General features: G+C 40.2%; 1 protein-coding gene across 2 annotated transcripts in view; it reads left to right on the top strand.

The window, feature by feature from the left end:
- Window positions 1-4397: 4397 nt before the first annotated feature.
- The window catches only part of LOC126268006 (importin-7), a 144094-nt gene continuing 129311 nt past the window's right edge, over window positions 4398-19180 (top strand). Inside the window, exons 1-2 of one of the 2 annotated variants that reach the window (XM_049973391.1) lie at window positions 4398-4793; window positions 15425-15506. In XM_049973391.1, the coding sequence (XP_049829348.1) occupies window positions 4710-4793; window positions 15425-15506 (166 nt within the window). In that variant the 5' untranslated portion in view covers window positions 4398-4709. The remainder of the gene's footprint in view (window positions 4794-15424; window positions 15507-19180) is intronic. The other variant, XM_049973392.1, reaches the window with a different exon arrangement.

The following is a 19180-nucleotide window of genomic DNA, read 5'->3' as shown; positions in this document are numbered from 1 at the left end:
AAATTTAAAATTGCATTGTGTTGTGTTTTCAGTGAACTCTTTAGTGAAGAAAGCTCTAAAAAGAGAGAATTTTTGTACACAGTAGCCAGTTATGGGCTTTTTATAAGGAACCATCTACCAACACCAGATGATGTCTGCCTTGGCAATGATCCCAATGATCCCTGAGCACTGTGCATTAATTACAGAACTATATATAAAAAGACATAGAAACCTACCAACTAGTATGTGGCATTCTCATTATGTGTTCAAAAAAAAGGCTATAATATTCGGACAGCAATATCTACAGTGGAGCTGCAGCTTGGATTGCACTAAATGGCAGCGACTGATGCATTTAAAGATTTTCTCCAAATCATCAAAGCCAAATTTTACTATATCTATCCACAGAAGACCAAAAAGTGTCCTATGAGTATGTCACAGCACAGTCACAGTGAGAAAGAAAAAAGTGGTATACTGATGAACTGAAAAAATTAAAATGCATCATAATGATATTACATGATCACTACAAAAGAGCAACAGATCCTAGTGCAAAAGAAGTGTTCTACAGCAGATATTTAAAAGCAAAAAGACATTGTAGATAGGATGTAGAAGAAGCAAAAAGAAAAGCAATGTCTATCGAAGGAGTTCACAACTCATGCAAGGCAGCCTGAGACCTGATCACTGAACACAAGAAGTATACCAACTCTGCCTTAAGTATGTGTAGTGCAGATAATGTTCATAGTTATTTTATTGAAGTTACGGTAAACACTATAAGTACAATCCCAGACCTCGATATAGATCCTGCAGCCACTGTAATAAATGAGAAAAAATGCACCATGAGGAACTGCAGGGAAATAAAAAAAAATACACTTAACGTCGTTAAACCTTCTGATAGTCAGGATATAATGTCTACTATTGTTCTCAAGGAAATTGTCTTTTAAACTGCTGAACGATTAACTCTGGTAATAAAAAGGTGTTTTACTGCTGGATTATTTACAGACGTCCTGAAACTTTCACAGACAGTTCCAGTTTATAAAAAGCGATACCCAGCCACAGTAGCAAGCTTCAGACCAATCTCAATGATTCCAGTCTCCCCTTAAGTCATTGATGCTGAAATGAAAGGCCAAATATGAAATTTCTTTGAAACTAATGAACTCTTCACAGGTGCACAGCATGATTTCCAGAAAGGCAAATCCACAGCAACAGCAGTACTAGATTTGGTTACTAGGCTAAAGTATAATTTTGAGAACAATAGAATATGTAGCACTGACACCTTGTGACCTTAGTAATGCGTTTCACCTGATCCAAGTATTTATAAATGATAAGTGCTCTAATGGAAAGTACTTGCAATTTGCAGATGACACAATTCCGTCCTCGAAAGGCATTGCTGCCAGCAAGGCTCGAGAAGAAATAGATGCTTGGTTTGTCTCTACAAAGGAATGATTTGTTATAAAAAATATGAAAGTAAATGAAGAAAAAACGTCAAAATTGGTTTCTATTCTCAGTGTCATAGAATGCCTGAAAAGTGCAGGAATTGTGAAGCTTCTGGAGTTCATGGTGGGTGGTAAACTCGCTTGTCAAGAACACATTGCACATGTATGTAACAAACTGTCACGAGTCATATGCCTCCTGAGGAAACTAAAGCATATGATAACTGATCAGTATCTGCTGAAATTATATTATTCACTGTTCCAAAGCCAAATCAGTAACTGCCCATTACTATAAGATCATTCCACAGGCTGCAAGAAACTACTACTACTACTACTACTGCTGCTGCTGCTGCTATTACTAAAAAAAAGAAAAGCTACAATATATAGATCATAATATCAAGCAGGAAACTGGGCTATAATAACCCTATCTTCATACATCTAGGAGTTATGACAATTTTCAGTCAATGTGTCTGCTCCTCTTTCATGTACGTGAAAGAAAATCATGAAACATTCACCAACTCTCTCTGACACAAGGCAGTTTTCCAACAGTGGCCATTAAAATTTTCAGCCATTTAAATACTGAAATGCAGTCCTTGGACTTGGAGACATTTCAATGAAACATGTCGCGAAACCAATGCCAAAAACCACCATACAGTTTAAATTATTCCTTTGACAGTGAAAGAGAAGATTGTCCTTTCTGAACAATGCACTGCCATATCAAATGAAGTGAAAATGTACTTTTTAAAAATTTCTTACTCTATATGTCATTAAGTGTTTTGCTGTACTCAAGTAAATTTGTTCTGTATTATTATGCATATGTATGGTAATTTGTTTTTGTATTATAATGCTTATGTAGTCTTAATCTTGAAACACTTACACAGTCTATCCAGTCTAGACAGGCGAATAATGTGCTGTGGTAATAAATGAACCTGTTGCTTGTCCACCATCTGTTGGTGCAGAAAACAAATTTGAGGGCCAAGCGATAGCACTCTCGAACAGTAACCTCAAAGTTTGTGTAATGTTTTCACGAACTGATGAAGTTCTATGGCCATCTGTGTTCGCAACTTGTGTTACAAAAAATAAATAGCAAACAAATTGCTAGAAACAGGAAGACAAATCAAACTGGTGTCCATGGTAGCTGATTAAGGAAATCCAGTAACATAAATTAATTTCACGAGTTGCAGGGCGAACTCGACAACTGGCGTAATTATTTGAGAAAGGTTTTAGAAACTTGTAATTATCGTTTGACTCTCATAACTCCTAGTATAATGCAGAAAATCTTGTGTGAGGAGAAGAATTTCTCCACATACGTGGATGAGGTAACGTTAAGATTCTTTGCAATAGGAGCTGCAAACATCTAACATTTGCTACTGCAGTTTCAAAATAAGCATTGACTGAAATCATACTCAACACAAGTGAACTATTTACGCTGTCCTTAAGGATGATTTCGTGAAGGCAAGTAAAGTACTGTACCGCAATTCCCGTAATTTAGACATCATATTGTAAGTCGAGATTTTCAATTACCTGCAACATTCGCACCAAAACATAAAATTCCTTTCTGAACTCTACACAGGGATTCATAGTATATCTGGAAAGTTTCACTTCTGGTATTGAGGTAGCGAAATCTACAGTTCACCTCTAAATCACTCTTGTAATGAACCACGTATTGCGTTAAGGAGTAAAATAAGGGTAGTAATAGGTATGTCCCCGAAGGCCCTGTCACGATCTACTGCTAGCATCGTAACACAATATTCTGACCACACTTTTTCTTAGAATAAATAAAGCCTACTATTTTTATGCCCCTGTCACAGATCACATTAGAGTATGATATTGGACAGTACTAAGCGAAAGTATGCTAGTAGTCGCCTTTCAGCAGATCGAATAGATTTCGTTATGTTGCTTAACTTAATGCGATAAACAGTCTGCAACTATTTTTTATTATTCGCCGTTTTCTTTTTCCCGTAGGGTCAACCACTGCTTGTAATTTATCTGTTAAAGAATTACAAGCAGTAGCCATCTTTTCCTTATCGCCGTATTCCCTGCTTTTATTTTCCCACAAACATGTATGACTCCTATACATTTCGATTAATTCGTCAAACAGCTATCTAGAACGCGGATATGTCTCTGCCATTCTAAAATTCACTCTACACACTCAGATGAGAAACAACTGAGTGAAAAAACTGAAACACATATTAGCTCCAGGTTTGCTGTGATCTGTCCATACGTTCCAGCTTGTCTGCGAAGATGTGATTAGAACCCACAGATTTGAGCTATTTTGGCCAAACCTCCAACATCTTTTATCTGTGCAAATCTCCTGTGCACATGCAAGGATCTATCTGAGCAGATGTTATGTGTGCAGACAGATTGTTGCCTTTGGGCAGGCCTTTAACTCGGCTGCTATAATCTCCCAAAGTACGGATGCGTATCAACCATTTTAGATTCCACTGTGTGTATAAAGACGAGAAACACTATACTGAACAAAGCATGTACGATGTGTCTGTGCAGATGTTACTTGTGGAAAAATTTGTGAAGAAAGGTTGTTGCATGTTGACAACGATCAATACAAAAAATCTGAAAAATTTTCTTTAAACTGTCTACATATAATTTAATAAATAAATTCGTATGGTGAGATGGTTCCTTCGGAATAAGCATAGTCAATTTTCACTCTTTCCTCGTTCGATTTTGCCTGTATTTCTACCGTCCTCGTTTTGAAAAAGTCGTTAAATCTTCTTAATTTTGTTTCCTTCTTTCCAGTAAATTGAGGCCATCATTGCAGCAAAAAACTACTTGAGAAACATTTACCTCTTGATTTTTAAAAAAATATTTTGTAAAACAACGGATCCTTGAGTTAGGAAAATAGAAGTCATGTTTTTTATTTGCTTACGAATAACAGTTAACCTACGTGATGTTATTGGTATCTTCTGTTTGTAAATCTCTTCCCAATTGGTCGGTAAAGACAAATCTATGATCCGTCTGAAACACATTATCATCACTACGATGGTGGTATTTTTTTAGTGAGTGAAGGGTTTTGGGCTTCGGTCGACCAGCTGAGGTCTTCAGCTGCATATATATCTTTGAGCACATTCTGGTTCCTTGTTGTCAAAGTATTGAAAACAGTAGAGGTGTTAGTAATCTCCGTGATGATTCATTCATCCCCACCATCTCTGTAGTCACATTCTTAGTCGCCATATTAAACCAAGTCATCACGTGACCAAAGAGTAAAGGTGCATGCGCCGGGTGAAATTAACAGTGCAACATTAATTTTGAAAATCTGGATTTACTGCGTTCGTATTACTTGTAACGATGGATACTCGCAAATTGACGGACGTTTTGAGAGCGACTATAGATCCAAATCAGAGGCAGCAGGCTGAAGAACAACTTGCCCAGGTACTGTAAAACATGTGTTTTTCCTACAACGTTGCGCGGTCCTGCTCCTAATAAAAAATGTTTTACATGTTGCTCCTAGTAGCAAGTAATCTACATTATAGCGTTGTCGTAATAACAACAAAAAGAGAGAAAACTTGGTTTGATAGTGTTGATTGCTAACGTACAGTCGTTCCACTGTAGTATTTTTCCCCTATTTATGTTGATTTTTTGTGTTGTATTGTTTTTTCGATATTTTGATTGCCCCCGTTGTAGATTCAAATGGTTAAAGTTGCAGTAAGTTAGCAGTGTAGTTGTTGTTTATAGAGTAATGGTACACTTGTGAAGGTATGAAAAACGTGTTTTACGCTTGCTTGTCTGGGCTGCGTGTCTTGATTTCTTTATGTCGCGCGTGATTTTTCTTGAAGTTGTGCGGACGCTTCCAGTCTTTTGCTTATTCGTTGTCTTGTAATAGAAAATTATATTAAAGTCGTGTGATTGCAGATACTAATTTGTATAGTAATTTTAACAGAGCTGAGGAAAAGATACTTTTGTGACATGTGCCTTTCAGTGATTGCCAAATACAACTAATACCGAAAATTTGTTCGAAGGCAGTCTGTTGTTTTAATCGATAATTTGATGTTGCATATAAACTCATAGTGTATTGCAATATCATGTCTACTTGTATCTTATTAAATGTGAATAAAATAAGAGTGGCTATTTTTTAAAACCATATTACATCTGTTGCTGCTTTTACTATTTTGGTAAAAGGAGATAAAAATTCGAGCAGCATGCTTCTTAAAGAGGCTGCTTTCTCATTTCCAGTGGTAGGTCCTCTCAGAGAGATACTGCTGTGTGTCGAGGATACCATGTAGATTTCTTTATAGGTAAATACTTTCAAAGTATCTTGTATTATGTGATTCACTTGAGATGATTCAAACAGTTTTACCATTTGATGAACTTTGAAAACTATCCACTGCTCCCCTGCAAGCTACTAAACTATTATTATTACTCTTTGCAAGATGTACCACATACGAGTAGATTTATTTTACACTGTAATGTCATTCTTTATCAAAGTATTGACTCTCAAGTGGCTAGTTATTTGCTGATATCATCTTCAGCCCGTTTGTCAGAGATTTGTTGTTAAATGAAAGCCACATACCTGTAAACTGTTTAAAGTTTTTTGTGGTTTTGTTGATTTAATCTCGATTCTGTCAGCATTGATGGACAAAGTCTAGGCTGAATTTGTTGTTCTGAAGCCAACCACGCAGATGCTTCATTATGTGACTATCATGAATGGACAGAGTATATGTTCACAAAATAGTGAGTAAATCGAGCAAGCAGACTGAGTGGGATGTTGTCATGGAACTTTGGCATTAAAACCCTTTATCTATGAAATTAAATTAAGTTTTCTTTGTATTTTCCTCAATTCTTGATTATGCTACACACGGAGTCATTTAAATCACATAATCACTTTGCAATAACAATGTGACTGAATACGTTGAAACATGAGTTCCCAGTAATATCAACATTGTTCTCACATTCGAAAATTTGAATTATTGTGGACTCTTCAAAAGATTGTAAGGTACCCACATGACAATGTATAGTCCAGAGTGCTTTGGAACCACCCTAGGGATTGACAGGCTATGGTGGTGGTCCTGTGTACTGTTTAGCCTCAATCTTATGGAAGCCATCATATGAACAGAAGACAATGTGGTGGTGTTAGTCCTAAACCATTAAAAAGTATCTTCACAGAAACTCCAAAATTTAATCTTTTAATTTATGTAATAATTATAATTAGCACTGTTATATAACAGTGTGAAGTCAATTCACTATATTATGCTTAAATTTATGTACTTGAAGTATTTTTACTTCCCTCATATCACCCTGTGGGATCCATGGTACCCACATAATATAATTTGTCACAGTACCTCCTCAAATTGAATAAAAATTCGGGTTTTAAAAGAAACATCGGCTTTATCACTTATGTCATAGGCTGTTCTCTGTGTAGCTGGAAAAAGACATTGTAGAATATCAGAGCTGCTGCCTGTAATGTGAAAGAGTCAAATTTATATATGACACAGATAAGTAGATACGTACGACACATTGACTCATCCACAACAGACAAATGTTCTGTCTTCAGTAGAAATTGCTGTATTGAATGGCAACTAGTTATTTTCCTATTTCATGAACGTTTGCACGCCAGAAAAATATTTGAGCCAGATGCATGTCTGCTAATGCTGTAAGCTGGTTAGTTATTCGTTAAATAACAATACAAAATTTGGTAAGTAGCTTTTGAATCTCAAGGAAACGTGATCTCTACCTGTAGTCTATTGAAGATCGTTTGTAAAGAAATTAAGGGTCCTTACAAAAAATATAAACAGTAGTTAGAAGCGATGGAAAATTTTGCAGATTAAGTGATGTCTCAAATAATGTTCAGTGGCTAATGCAGGAATTCATTTGTTCTCTCTCTCTCTCTCTCTCTCTCTCTCTCTCTCTCTCTCTCTCTCTCTCTCTCTCTCTCTGTGTGTGTGTGTGTGTGTGTGTGTGTGTGTGTGTGTGTGTGCGCGCGCGCGCGCGCATCTTGAAGATGAAATCATTGAAATAGTTATTAATTAACAGAGCATATACTAAAGTAGCATGATTTAAAACTCACCGTAGCAAAACTGTATGCCAAGATTGAGCAGGTTCTTCTCTCTGCGTTTGCTTAGTACAACATCCATCAGAACACAAATTACATCTGAATCTGCAATTCTCAGTTATATTAAGACAACTGAAAATGAGATGACAGCAGAGAAAATTTCTTAAGTGAGCCCTTAATTGACTGTGTAATATTGCTTGAGTGAAACAGATTAAACAGAACCATGAAACTGAATGGAAATTGTTATGTCACAGATGGGGGTGGGTGCAATATATTACTGTTTGTTTCTATTGAAAATTGGATTTTTTGACAGCAGGTAGAGCATTCCTTTCACGAAATGTTATTGAGAAACTTTAACCAGACTGTGTGACAGACTGCAGAACCATCCTACTGCCACTGGCATATGTATCTTGTGGACCGTTAAGACAAAACAGGAGAAGACAAGTCGGGTCGTGTACGGAAGCATACAGAAAGTTGTTTTTTGCTCATGCCATTTGCAAGTGGAGCAGTAAAGAGGATGACCAACAGTGGTATAGAATACCCTATGTTGTGCACCATGTTGTGGCTTGCGAACTATGTGTGTAGGTGAGGGGATTACGGAAGTGTCGGATTCCATCCGTCTGCTTTGACCCATGACATCATCAATATGGCGAAAATGACTATTCTAAGCATCTCCAATGTAATACGATGTCTATGTCACTACATACACATATCAACAAACATGAAAATACATATAAATAAGACAATAACATGTCCCTCCAAGGATACAATCAAACTAACGGGACAACTGCGGGAAACTGGGGGTTTTAGGGAGGGGACAAGCTAAATATAACAGTAAAAATTAAACATACCACAATCCCAAAATACACAAAATGACGAAAATGTACACAAAATCTACAGGAATTGGACATTTCCCCTGATCTGTATAGATCAATGGCAGCTGATGACACCAACACCCACAGCAGAAATTATGAAAATTGGAATGGGACATTTCCCTTAAGCAAAGCTAACGATACCAAAACACCAGTACCAACATATAATACTACGAAAATTGGAATCGGTCTTTTTCCTTATAGATCAAAAATAACTATTTAATACTAAAAAACCAACACCTATAACTACGAAAAACAAAACCAAAACAACAACACTTCAAAGATTCAAAAGTCAAACAACCCTACGTAAATTAAAACACATTCAATACACAAAAGGACTTGATAGAAATAGATCCAAAAAAACAATTACTTACCAGGTCAACCGAAGTGTACAATCCCACCCGTCGTCTTTAACCCGTGACGTAAGGCTGTTGTGGTGCGGGACATCACAACGGTGCGGAATTTAGTTTGTGAGAGTGGCGTGTTTGTGTTTGTAGGTGACATTTTGATGTGATCGGTAGTGCTCTCTGGTGGTTTGTTAGGTGATGTTTTTGCTTTAATTTGCAAGTGTGGCCTTGTGTGTGAATTTTGGTAAATTGCTTTTTTTTATGTCTTTAGTAGGTATGGATATGACTGACGGGGTCAACAGTTTTCGGTTGTCGGCTATGATGGTGACAGTGCGTTGTCTCTAATAAAAATTTCTTCACTATTCGGATTTTTGGATGAAGTATTCAGTATGTCGTGAAGAAATTAGGCTTACTTGACGTTCCGGCATCTCGGACCAGGGGCGGCCGTATGTGGAGATGTCGTAAGGATAACAGGTCAAGGGAAGTGTTCGATCCCAATGTGTGGCTGTGAATGTTGGTATTGGTATCGGGAGATTTTTTTTTAGCTATATAGGTCAAGGGAAGTGTTCGATCCCAATTTGAGATCGGGAGCTGCTGTTGAGCTATATATGTCAAGATGATATTGTGTTTAGTGGTATTTGGGGAGTTTTGTGATGTCTGTTTTGTTCATCATATTGTATGATTTTGTATGGGGGTGGGAGTCTACATTTGTTTATATTTACATAATAGAAAGAAACATTCCACATGGGAAAAATATATTAAAGATGCTGTGAATCTACCAAAGTGCTAGTAGATAGATACAATAAAAAACACACAAATATCAAGCTTTCGCAACCCATGGTTGCTTCATCAGGAAAGACGGAAGGAGAGCGAAAGACGAAAGGATGAGGGTTTTAAGGGAGAGGGTAAGAAGTCATTCCAATCCTGGGAGCGGAAAGACTTAACGTTAGGGAGAAAAAGGGACAGGTATACACTCTCTCTCGCTCGCACACGCACATCCACACACATACAGACACAAGCAGACATGTGTAAAGGCAAAGTGTTTGGGCAGAGATGTCAGTCGAAGTGGAAGTACAGAGGCAAAGATGTTGTTGAGTGACAAGTGATGTACGAAAGGCGGCAACTTGAAATTAACGGAGGTTGAGGCCAGGTGGGTAACGGGAAGAGAGGATATATTGAAGGACAAGTTCCCATCTCCGGAGTTCTGGTAGGTTGGTGTCAGTGGGAAGTATCCAGATAACCCGGACTGTGTAACACTGTGCCAAGATGTGCTGGCCGTGCACCAAGGCATGTTTAGCTACAGGGTGACGCTCATTACCAATAAACACTGTCTGCCTGTGTCCGTTCATGTGAGTGGACAGTTTGTTGCTGGTCATTCCCACATAGAAGGCTTCACAGTGTAGGCAGGTCAGTTGGTAAATCACGTGGCTCTGCCTTTGATCGTGTACACCTTCCGGGTTACAGGCCTGTAGTAGGTGGTGGTGGGAGGGTGCATGGGACAAGTTTTACACCGGGGGTGGTTACAAGGGTAGGAGCCAGAGGGTAGGGAAGGTGGTTTGGGATTTCATAGGGATGAACCAAGAGGTTACGAAGGTTAGGTGGACAGCAGAAAGACACTCTTGGTGGAGTGGGGAGGATTTCATGAAGAATGGATCTCATTTCAGGGTAGGATTTGAGGAAAAAACCTCTGTCTGTTAGGGACACTCCACAACTCATGGTCTTGCGGTAGCATTCTCGCTTCCGGCACACGGGGTTCCGGGTTTGATTCCTGGCGGGGTCAGGGATTTTATCTGCCTCGTTATGACTGGGTGTTGTGTTTTCCTCATCACCATTTCGTCTTTATTGACTTGCAAGTCGCTGAAGTGGCGTCAACTAAAAAGGAGTTGCCATACGGCTGCTGAACTTCCCCGCATGGGGCCTCCTGGCTAACAATACCATATGATCATTCCATTTCGTTTTTTGTTAGGGTCATACTTGGTGAGAAATGTAATATTTTTTAATGGTAGGTACAATTGCATTGAACATTTTTCAAGAGTGTGATGGCTGAGCAGTAGTGTGTTAATGTAGTTCCCATGGTTCACAGTAGCCTTAAGGACAGGAGCTTTATAAGTTCAGGAAATCATCCTAACATGCACTGTGCGAGTCTAGTGCAAGTTTGGGTCAGGTAATAAGGGATGCAGGTTTACTTTGTAAAGACTTCACAAAGGAAGACACCGTTGTAATAGGTGGGGCAGGCAACAGCATTGATAGGAGCCGAAATTATTCAGTTGAGAGTGACCTGGTAAAGGTAGCTTCAGCAATGAGACATACTGGTGCTGGGCTTGTCTGTTCAGTGTTGCCATGGCCAGCTTCATTTAAACTCTTCTGTTAGGAGAGTTAATTTAAATGTGGAATGGCTGCTTGGATCGGGTATGGGGTCTCATATCGGTGTGGTTCTGTTGACTCTATCAGCATGTGGGACTATACTAGGCATGGCCTCCACCTCAACAGGAAAGGGAAGGAAAGACTGTCTGTGCTAATAGCAAATAAGTTGGGGGAGGGGGAGGACACTGTCACAAGTGGTAAAGTACCAGTGGTTACAAGTGACAGATCAGCAGTTTTTTAGGGTAGGCAGGGCAGAAACAAAAGTTGTTCATAGACAGGCTGAAAATGACATTCACATTGATAAAACAGGCAGCCAGAAAGCAAATTTTAATGCACACAATTCATGCAGAGAGCCTCCTATTGAAACTAAAGATGTTCAAAAATTGGCAGGAAAATTAGGTTCATCCAATTGTTATTTAGCCACTGCACAAAATCAGCTATCACTATTTCATCAGAATATCCGAGGCCGAAGCGGTAAGCTTAATGAGTTGCTTATTTGTGTTGAAGAACTAGACTTGTGCAAACCATTTCATATAATCAGCCTCTCTGAACATGTGACCACTGGTATTAAATGTTACAGGATTCAAGTTAGCTTCTTATCTCTGAAGAAGTATGGAAAGAGAAGGAGTAGCCATATTTGTCAGAAACTGTTTTGATTTCAAGAATATTAATATTAACAAATTTTACATTCGGGAGGACAACTGTTCAATCCCGCGTCCGGCCATCCTGATTTAGGATTTCCGTGATTTCCCTAAATCGCTCCAGGCAAATGCCGGGATGGTTCCTTTGAAAGGGCACGGCCGACTTCCTTCCCCAATCCGATGAGACCAACCTCGCTGTTTGGTCTCCTCCCTCAAACAACCGAACCAAATAAATTTTGCTCAGAGCAGCACTTAGAAGCTTGCGCAACAGTAGTATTATTTCATAAGTCCTTTATAATAGGTATTACAGGTCTTCTTTGGGACATTTTAACCTCTTCATAAAAAATCTGGAAGCTCTGCTGTCCCACCTCAAGGCAAAAAACAAGGAAATAGTGGTTGCTGGAGATTTTAATGTGGATTTATTGAAGCTTTGTCAGTGAACAATTATTGCAGTCAGTAACACTCTCATTCAGTTTAGTTCCTACTGTGAACTTTGTTACTAGGATATGTAAATGCTCTGAGGATGCTATTGGTAATATCTTTGTAGACAAATCTAGGGAAAAAGTTATATCACAAAACCAATAGTAAATGGGCTATCTGATTGTGACGTGCGGCATCTTGTGTTAAATGTTGAAACTTCTCAGGATAAGAGAATCTATTAAATCTTGAGTACAGGAGGGTAATAAATAAGTAAAAAATTGAGAGATTCAGGAAATTCCTCAGACATGGACTGGATAGTTGTTTACAATACATCTGGCTCAAATGGAAAATACAAAGCATTCGTTGATAAACTTGCCTCCACTTTTGAGAATTGTTTTCCCCTAAAGGTAACTCAACTCACACACAAGTCAAAAAATAAACTTTGAGTTACACAAGGAATAAAGATATCATGTGGGACAAAAGGGCGACTATCTGCTATCTAGGAACAGCTCTGAGGTTAGAATTGTAATGCATTACAAAGAATACTGCAAAATATTGAAACAAGTAATCCAGAAATCGAAGAAACTTTATTATGAGAAAAAGATAATGACATCAGGTAACAAAATAAAAACTGCATGGAATATTGTGAAGACAGACAGGTGAGGCCCAAAAGAAAAGAGGAACATATAGCTCTAAAAATAAATGAAACTTTGGTGACAAGTACAGTTAATGTTGCAAACCTCTGAAAGGAACTACTTTATTTCTGTTACTGACAAGCTTGGGATTACCAGGTTCGGTGAACAGTGCGATGGAGTATCTGAGACCAGTCTTTAAAAGTAACTTCAATAAAATGGAAATGACACCCACATCCCCTAAAGTAGTAGCATCCATAATGAAATCCTTAAAATCTAAGTATTCCAGTGGGTATGAACATATCAACAAAGTTAATTAAAGAGTGATAATATAAGTGAAGTTCTATCGTAAGCTATTTGTGCAATCAATCTCATATCGGAACATTTCCAGACTGGCTAAAATATGCTGAACTTAAGCCTCTTTACAAGAAGGGGGTAAAGAGATACCATCAAACTATCGACCAATTTCTCTTTTTGCCGACTTTCTGTTCAAGCAGTCTCCTCAAGCATCTGACTGCAAATGATGTATTGTCCAAGTCACAGTTTGGATTTCTGAAGTGTTCTGATATAGAGAAAGCTATTTACACTTACAGTGAGAAAACTTAATTCATTAGATAATAAACTATAGGCTACTGGCATTTTCTGTGACCTGTCAAAAGCCTTTGACTGTGTGAACCACAGCAAACCCCTAAGTAATTTAGAGTATTATGGTGTCACCGGCAATGCTGCGAATGGTTCAAGTCTTAACTATCTAACAGGAAACAAAGGGTGTCATTGCGAAATACCTGTGCAGTAAGCAGTCAGTCTTCATCTGACTGGGAATTAATTACATGTGGTGTTCCTCAAGGTTCCATTTTGGGTCCATTGCTTTTTCTTGTGTGTATTAATAAAATTTTCACTGGCAGCCAATTCCTTGTCATTAAACTTTGAGAAGACCCACTATATGCAATTCAGAACTTTAACATATTTCTTTCCAGCATGAGTATAACATATGAAGACATGCAGATTGAAGAGGTTGACAGTGTTAAATTTCTGGGATTACAACTTGATAATAAATTCAGTTGGGAAGAGCATACCACAGAATTGCTTAAGTGCCTAAATAAGTCTGTACTTGCTGTGAGAATGTCGGATATAAATATAAGAAAACTTGCGTACTTTGCTTACTTCCATTCTATTATGTCGTACGGGATCATATTCTGGGACAACTCATCATTTTTAGGGTGCAAAAGTGTGTGAATCATTTGTGGCATAAACTCAAGAATGTCTTGTAGAAACCGCTTTATGGGAACTTTGTATTGTAGCCACTGCTTCTCAGTATATTTATTCTTAATGAAATTCGTTGCAAGTAATACATCTCTTTCCAACCAATAGCTCAGTACACAGTATCAATACTAGGAATAAGAACAGTCTACATAAAGGCCTAAAATCCCTTAACTTGGTCCAAAAAGGGGTCCAATATTCAGGAACACACATTTTTAATAAATTGCCAGCAACCATCAAAAACTTGGTTTCAGATAAAGCACAGTTTGTTTAGAGTTTGAAAGACTTTTTGATAGGCAACCCCTCTACTCTCTTAACAAGACTGTTAAGTCAGCTTAAGTAAAAATATATTAGATTTCAATTTTGACAACTCTTTTTCACAACAGTCAAGATTAGATATTTTGCGTATGATAACTTTATTAATAGTGGATAACCGTGTTTCATTCTGACAGTGTCTTAATACTGTAAATATTAGCTGTCCCAGTTTGCTGCACTGTATTAGCTTATTTTCAACTATCTCCTGACAAATGATCAGGGTAGTAAGTATTATATTGAAATGTTTTATGTTTTTATGTCATACTTTCTGACATATTCCACACCCCTGAGAATCATCTCATTTTTTGGGTCTATGGAATGAAAACTGAATCCTGTGTTCTGAAGGTTATTTGGTACTAGTACAAAACATGATACAAATTAAATTCTTTTGAATTACTCTGCAATCTTAAGAATTACATCAGTGAAGACTCTGATATTTACATGATTCTATCTGTTAGGCATGTACTTGATGAGAATATACTATCTTTTTTAATGATACTGCATTTTTATTTCGCCTCTGTTCAGATAATAGTGTAGTGAAGGTTACCAACTTTCTCCATATGCAGAACATATGTGTAATGTGATATCTGTTGCTGCATCTTGTGTACTTTTTGATTTTTTAAGGACTTTTCATTTTGTGCCTACATATTGGGGGGAAAACAACTCTAAAGTATGTTCGACCCTCTGTATATATTTAATGTGTTTGTGGTTGTTTGGTTTTATTGTCGATGATTTGTAAGTGCACTTCCGTTGTAAATGTTATCATTCTATGTTTTTGTTTTGATTAGCTTCTGATGCTTTTAGCTTACCCTGTTATCTATTTTCTTTTTTATCCACAATTTTTCATAATCTGCTTAAAAGTGAATGCTCAGTCCCTTCTCATATTACCTGCAGTGAAGCAGTTACCATATGGTATCAAAACTGGAGAAACCTTTTATCAAAGTCCACATTGTTTGTGCATTACAGATAGGGAAGAGATTGTGCTTGCTAGAGTGGGGAGAAAGATAATTTTTCTTGTGTTTAACTCTTACATGGAAGAAATAATATAAGAAAGTGAACGTAAAGATATTATTAATTGAAAATTGCATAACTGAGTCCTTTGGCATTTCTTTTTATATTGATGATAGCTGCAAATCTTAATTTTCTACTTCTTTGTGTTTCAGATACATAAAATAATTGGTTTTGCACCTTCGCTTCTACAAGTAGTGATGTTGTCTGATGTTGATATGCCCGTGCGCCAAGCTGGTAAGTGTGCAATGAATCTGGTTTTGCATTGTCATTCTAATGGTGAAATCTGAAATATCTTTAAATATCTTCACTGCCATGTACATTCTTTGTATAATATACTCATGACTGTCGTAAAAGTGTGTGTAGACAGTTGGGACCAGTTAATGTCTCAGATGCACAGTTTTTTGTTTAATGGGAAAGGGTCAGTCATGTTTCGAGCTGGTATGTACAACTGTCTTGACATCTCTCATCGCTACTGCATAACTAGGGGGTGAAAGTAAATTTGAGGGCTGTGCAGCATTGGAACAAAATCCTCCTACCTATTGTCCACCTCTCAGGGGGCTCAGCATTTAGTTGCTGGGTACGGGCTTGGCGACACCAGGGTCCCTGAGGCGGGGACTGGGAAGTGCCACCATTTATCAATACCGTAAGCTCTGAGCGTGCTTAAACGACCACCGTAAGGCACGACGGTGTAACATTCTATGGTACGGAGCCTGGGGATCTTGGCTTAACTGCCTGGGTCGCGAGGATGGTATAAACCCCTATAAAAAAAACTCAATCTCAAGGTGTGCTGCGCGCCGAAAAGACGCATGGCTGTTGAGGTAGAACAGTTGCTAGCGGGCGACCTCTGGGGTACATGCCCCCCCCCCCCACCCCCACCCCCCAGTTGTATTAGGCTTACCCAGGCAAGAGGGGCTCTGTCTGGGTGGACATTCCTCTCCCTAGCTGCTCATGGATCCACCATGAAAAGAAATACGAATAGTGCACAAGTACAAGTCTCTAAAAAAGGAAATTTCAATGCTTTAAAGTATGACCCCTATTCATTCCCTTCCCTGCCCACACCAGGGGAGGTACAGCAGTCTAAATTACCTGGTGCGATGTATTCTCCTCGATTTCTGGTTTGCAGCCAAACAGATGGGGACATCTTTCTGACCACAAAGCCTCAGTTTTTTGTGGAAAATTTAGAGGACAAGTTTGGAGAAGTTCAGGGTGTGTCTAAAATGAGGTCTGGAGCAGTCCTCATACAGACAGCATCCCCAGCACAGTCACGGGCATTGCTTGCTTGTGATGAGCTCGGTGATGTTGCAGTCTGACGACGAGCTCCATGCAAATTTGGAGTGCCGCGGTGCCCACTTTGTACGACGTGTCTTCAGGGAACATAAAGATAGTAGCATCGCCACTGGCGCCTTCATCTTGGCTTTCGAGGGCGATACCTTGCCCGAGAAGGTCAAGGTGAGGATATATCGATGTGATGTTAAGCCTTGCGTCCCTCCTACCATGCGCTGCTTTAAGTGCTGGAGGTTTGGGCATATGTCATAGAGATGCAACGCCAACCCTACGTGTTGAGATTGTGGGCGTGCCTCCCACCCTAACGTCCCATGTTCTCTGCCCCCTGTTTGTGTTAACTGCAGACAGAAACATTCACCTTCTCGTCATACTGCGCAGTTTATCAAAAGGAACGGGAAATTATGGAGTATAAGACCTAAGACAGTCCCTTGGTGGACACCACAGATTGCAGAAGCTATCTGGGACCGTCGGAGAGCCCTGCAACGACACCAGCGTCATCCTTCCCTAGAGAATCTGGTTGCCTTTAAATGGCTGCAGGCCTGGGCTCAGCAGTTAATCCGGCGGAGCAAACAGGACTGCTGGGAATGATGTTGCCACCATAGGTTCTCGCACCTCCCCATCTCGGGTGTGGTCGCGGGTTCGGCGCATTTTTGGCTTTCGCCCTCATGTAACTGTCCCTTGCCTTTCTCTTCGGGGTACACTTTACTGACCCAATCGCCATCACCGAACATCTGGCAGAGTACTTCGCTCGTAGTTTCGCGACAGCAGGCTACAGCGCAGAATTCCACGCCATTAAAGATCAAGCTGAGCGTACGCAGTTGTCGTTTCGCACGTACCTTTGGGAACAAGGCAATGGGAGTTCCAAAGTGCCCTTACAGTTCGCCCTGATACCTCTCCAGGACCAGACCGAATTCACAACCAGTTACTTCGCCGTCTCTCGGTGCACTGTCAGGGTGAATTACTTGTCCTGTTTAAACTCATCTAGACGGAGGGCATTTTCCCATCTCGTTGGCAGGATAGCACCACCATCCCGGTGCTGAAGCCTGGTGTAGATCTGCTGGTGGTTGATTCGCCCTATCAGCATTACCAACGTCATGTGCAAACTCCTGGAACGGATTGTGAGTCGGTGGCTCATGTGGATTCTCGAAGCTCGGGGCCTCCTGGCCCAGCAATAGGGGGGCTTCCATCAGGGCCGTTCAGAGATCGACAATTTAGTCTCGCTAGAGTCGCCTATTCGTACAGCTTTTACTCGGTGAGATCATCTAGTTGCTGTTTTCTTTGATCTTCAGAAGGCATAAGATACCACCTGGCGCCATCATATCCTTGCTACACTGCACGGTTGGGGCTTATGGGGTCCACTTCTGGTTTTTCTATGAATTTTCTCACCAATTGCTCCTTAGGTTAGAGTTGACACTTATTTTAGCTCAGCTCATATTCAGGAGAACGGTGTCCCACAGGGCTCGGTTCTCAGTGTTCCCCTCTTTTTGGTGGCGATTAATGGTCTTGCGGCTGCGGTGGGCCCATCGGTCTGTTCCTCTCTAGATGCTGATGACTTTTGTCTTTATTACAGTTCCCCAAGCATCAGTGTTGCTGAATGGCGGCTGCAGAGAGCTATCCGTAAGGCACATTTTTGGGCATCCAACCATGGTTTACAGTTCTCAGCCTCCAAGACCCGAGTGATGCATTTCTGTCGTCGTCGAACGGTCCATCTCCATCCAGAGCTCTATGTTGCCAATGAACTCCTTCGTATTAAGGAGATGCATCGCTTCCTTGGCATACTGTTTGATGCTCAGGTCACTTGGACACCTCATCTTCACGAGCTTAAACAAAGGTGCTGGCAGCACCTCAACATCCTTCGCTGCCTCAGCCACACCATTTGGGGGGCTGCACGAACAACCCTCTTACACCTCTATAAGGCCTTAGTCCAGTCCTATCTTGGCTACGCTAGTGTAGTGTATGACTCGGCAGCACCTTCAACGTTGCAGATCCTTGGCCTGATTCTCCATTGTGGCATCAGATTGGCGACAGGTGCCTTCCCCACTAGTCCGGTGACTAGCCTTCTTGTAGAAGCTGAAATCCCTCCCCTACGATTCTGCCGACAACAGTTGCTTGTGTCATACATCGCCCGCGTCCATGCCTCACCTGACCCCCCCAAACCACAGGCTCCTTTTTCCGTCTTCTGCACTCCCCTCCCCACGATGGCGGCGTAGGTCGGGTCTCCCGATCGCGGTCCGTGTTCGTTCCCTTCTCTCGTCACTCAAGTCCTTTCTCCTTCCTCCATTCTTCTGGCCCTCTTCTTCTACCCCTCCTTGGTCCCTCCCTCGCTTGTGGCTTTGCTTGAATTTGTCATGCGACTCAGTCCTCCGTTCCACCTGCCAGTCTTCAACAATTTATGGCTCTTCTTGCCTCATTTCGCGATGCAGATGTAGTCTACACCGACGGTTCTATTGTCGATGGACGCACTGGGTTTGGTTTCATCCACGGCAACTATGTTGAGCACCATTCCCTGCCTTGTAGGAGCAGTGTTTTAACTGCGGAGCTGGTTGCTCTTTATCGTGCACTAACTCACCTTTCCTCCTGTCCTGGGGAGTCATTTATCATATGCAGTGACTCCCTGAGTGGAT

Source organism: Schistocerca gregaria, chromosome 4 (assembly GCF_023897955.1).
Source record: "Schistocerca gregaria isolate iqSchGreg1 chromosome 4, iqSchGreg1.2, whole genome shotgun sequence".
Lineage (NCBI taxonomy): Eukaryota > Metazoa > Arthropoda > Insecta > Orthoptera > Acrididae > Schistocerca > Schistocerca gregaria.
Note: the sequence above shows the minus strand (reverse complement) of the source record. Positions and strands in the feature narration are given on the sequence as shown.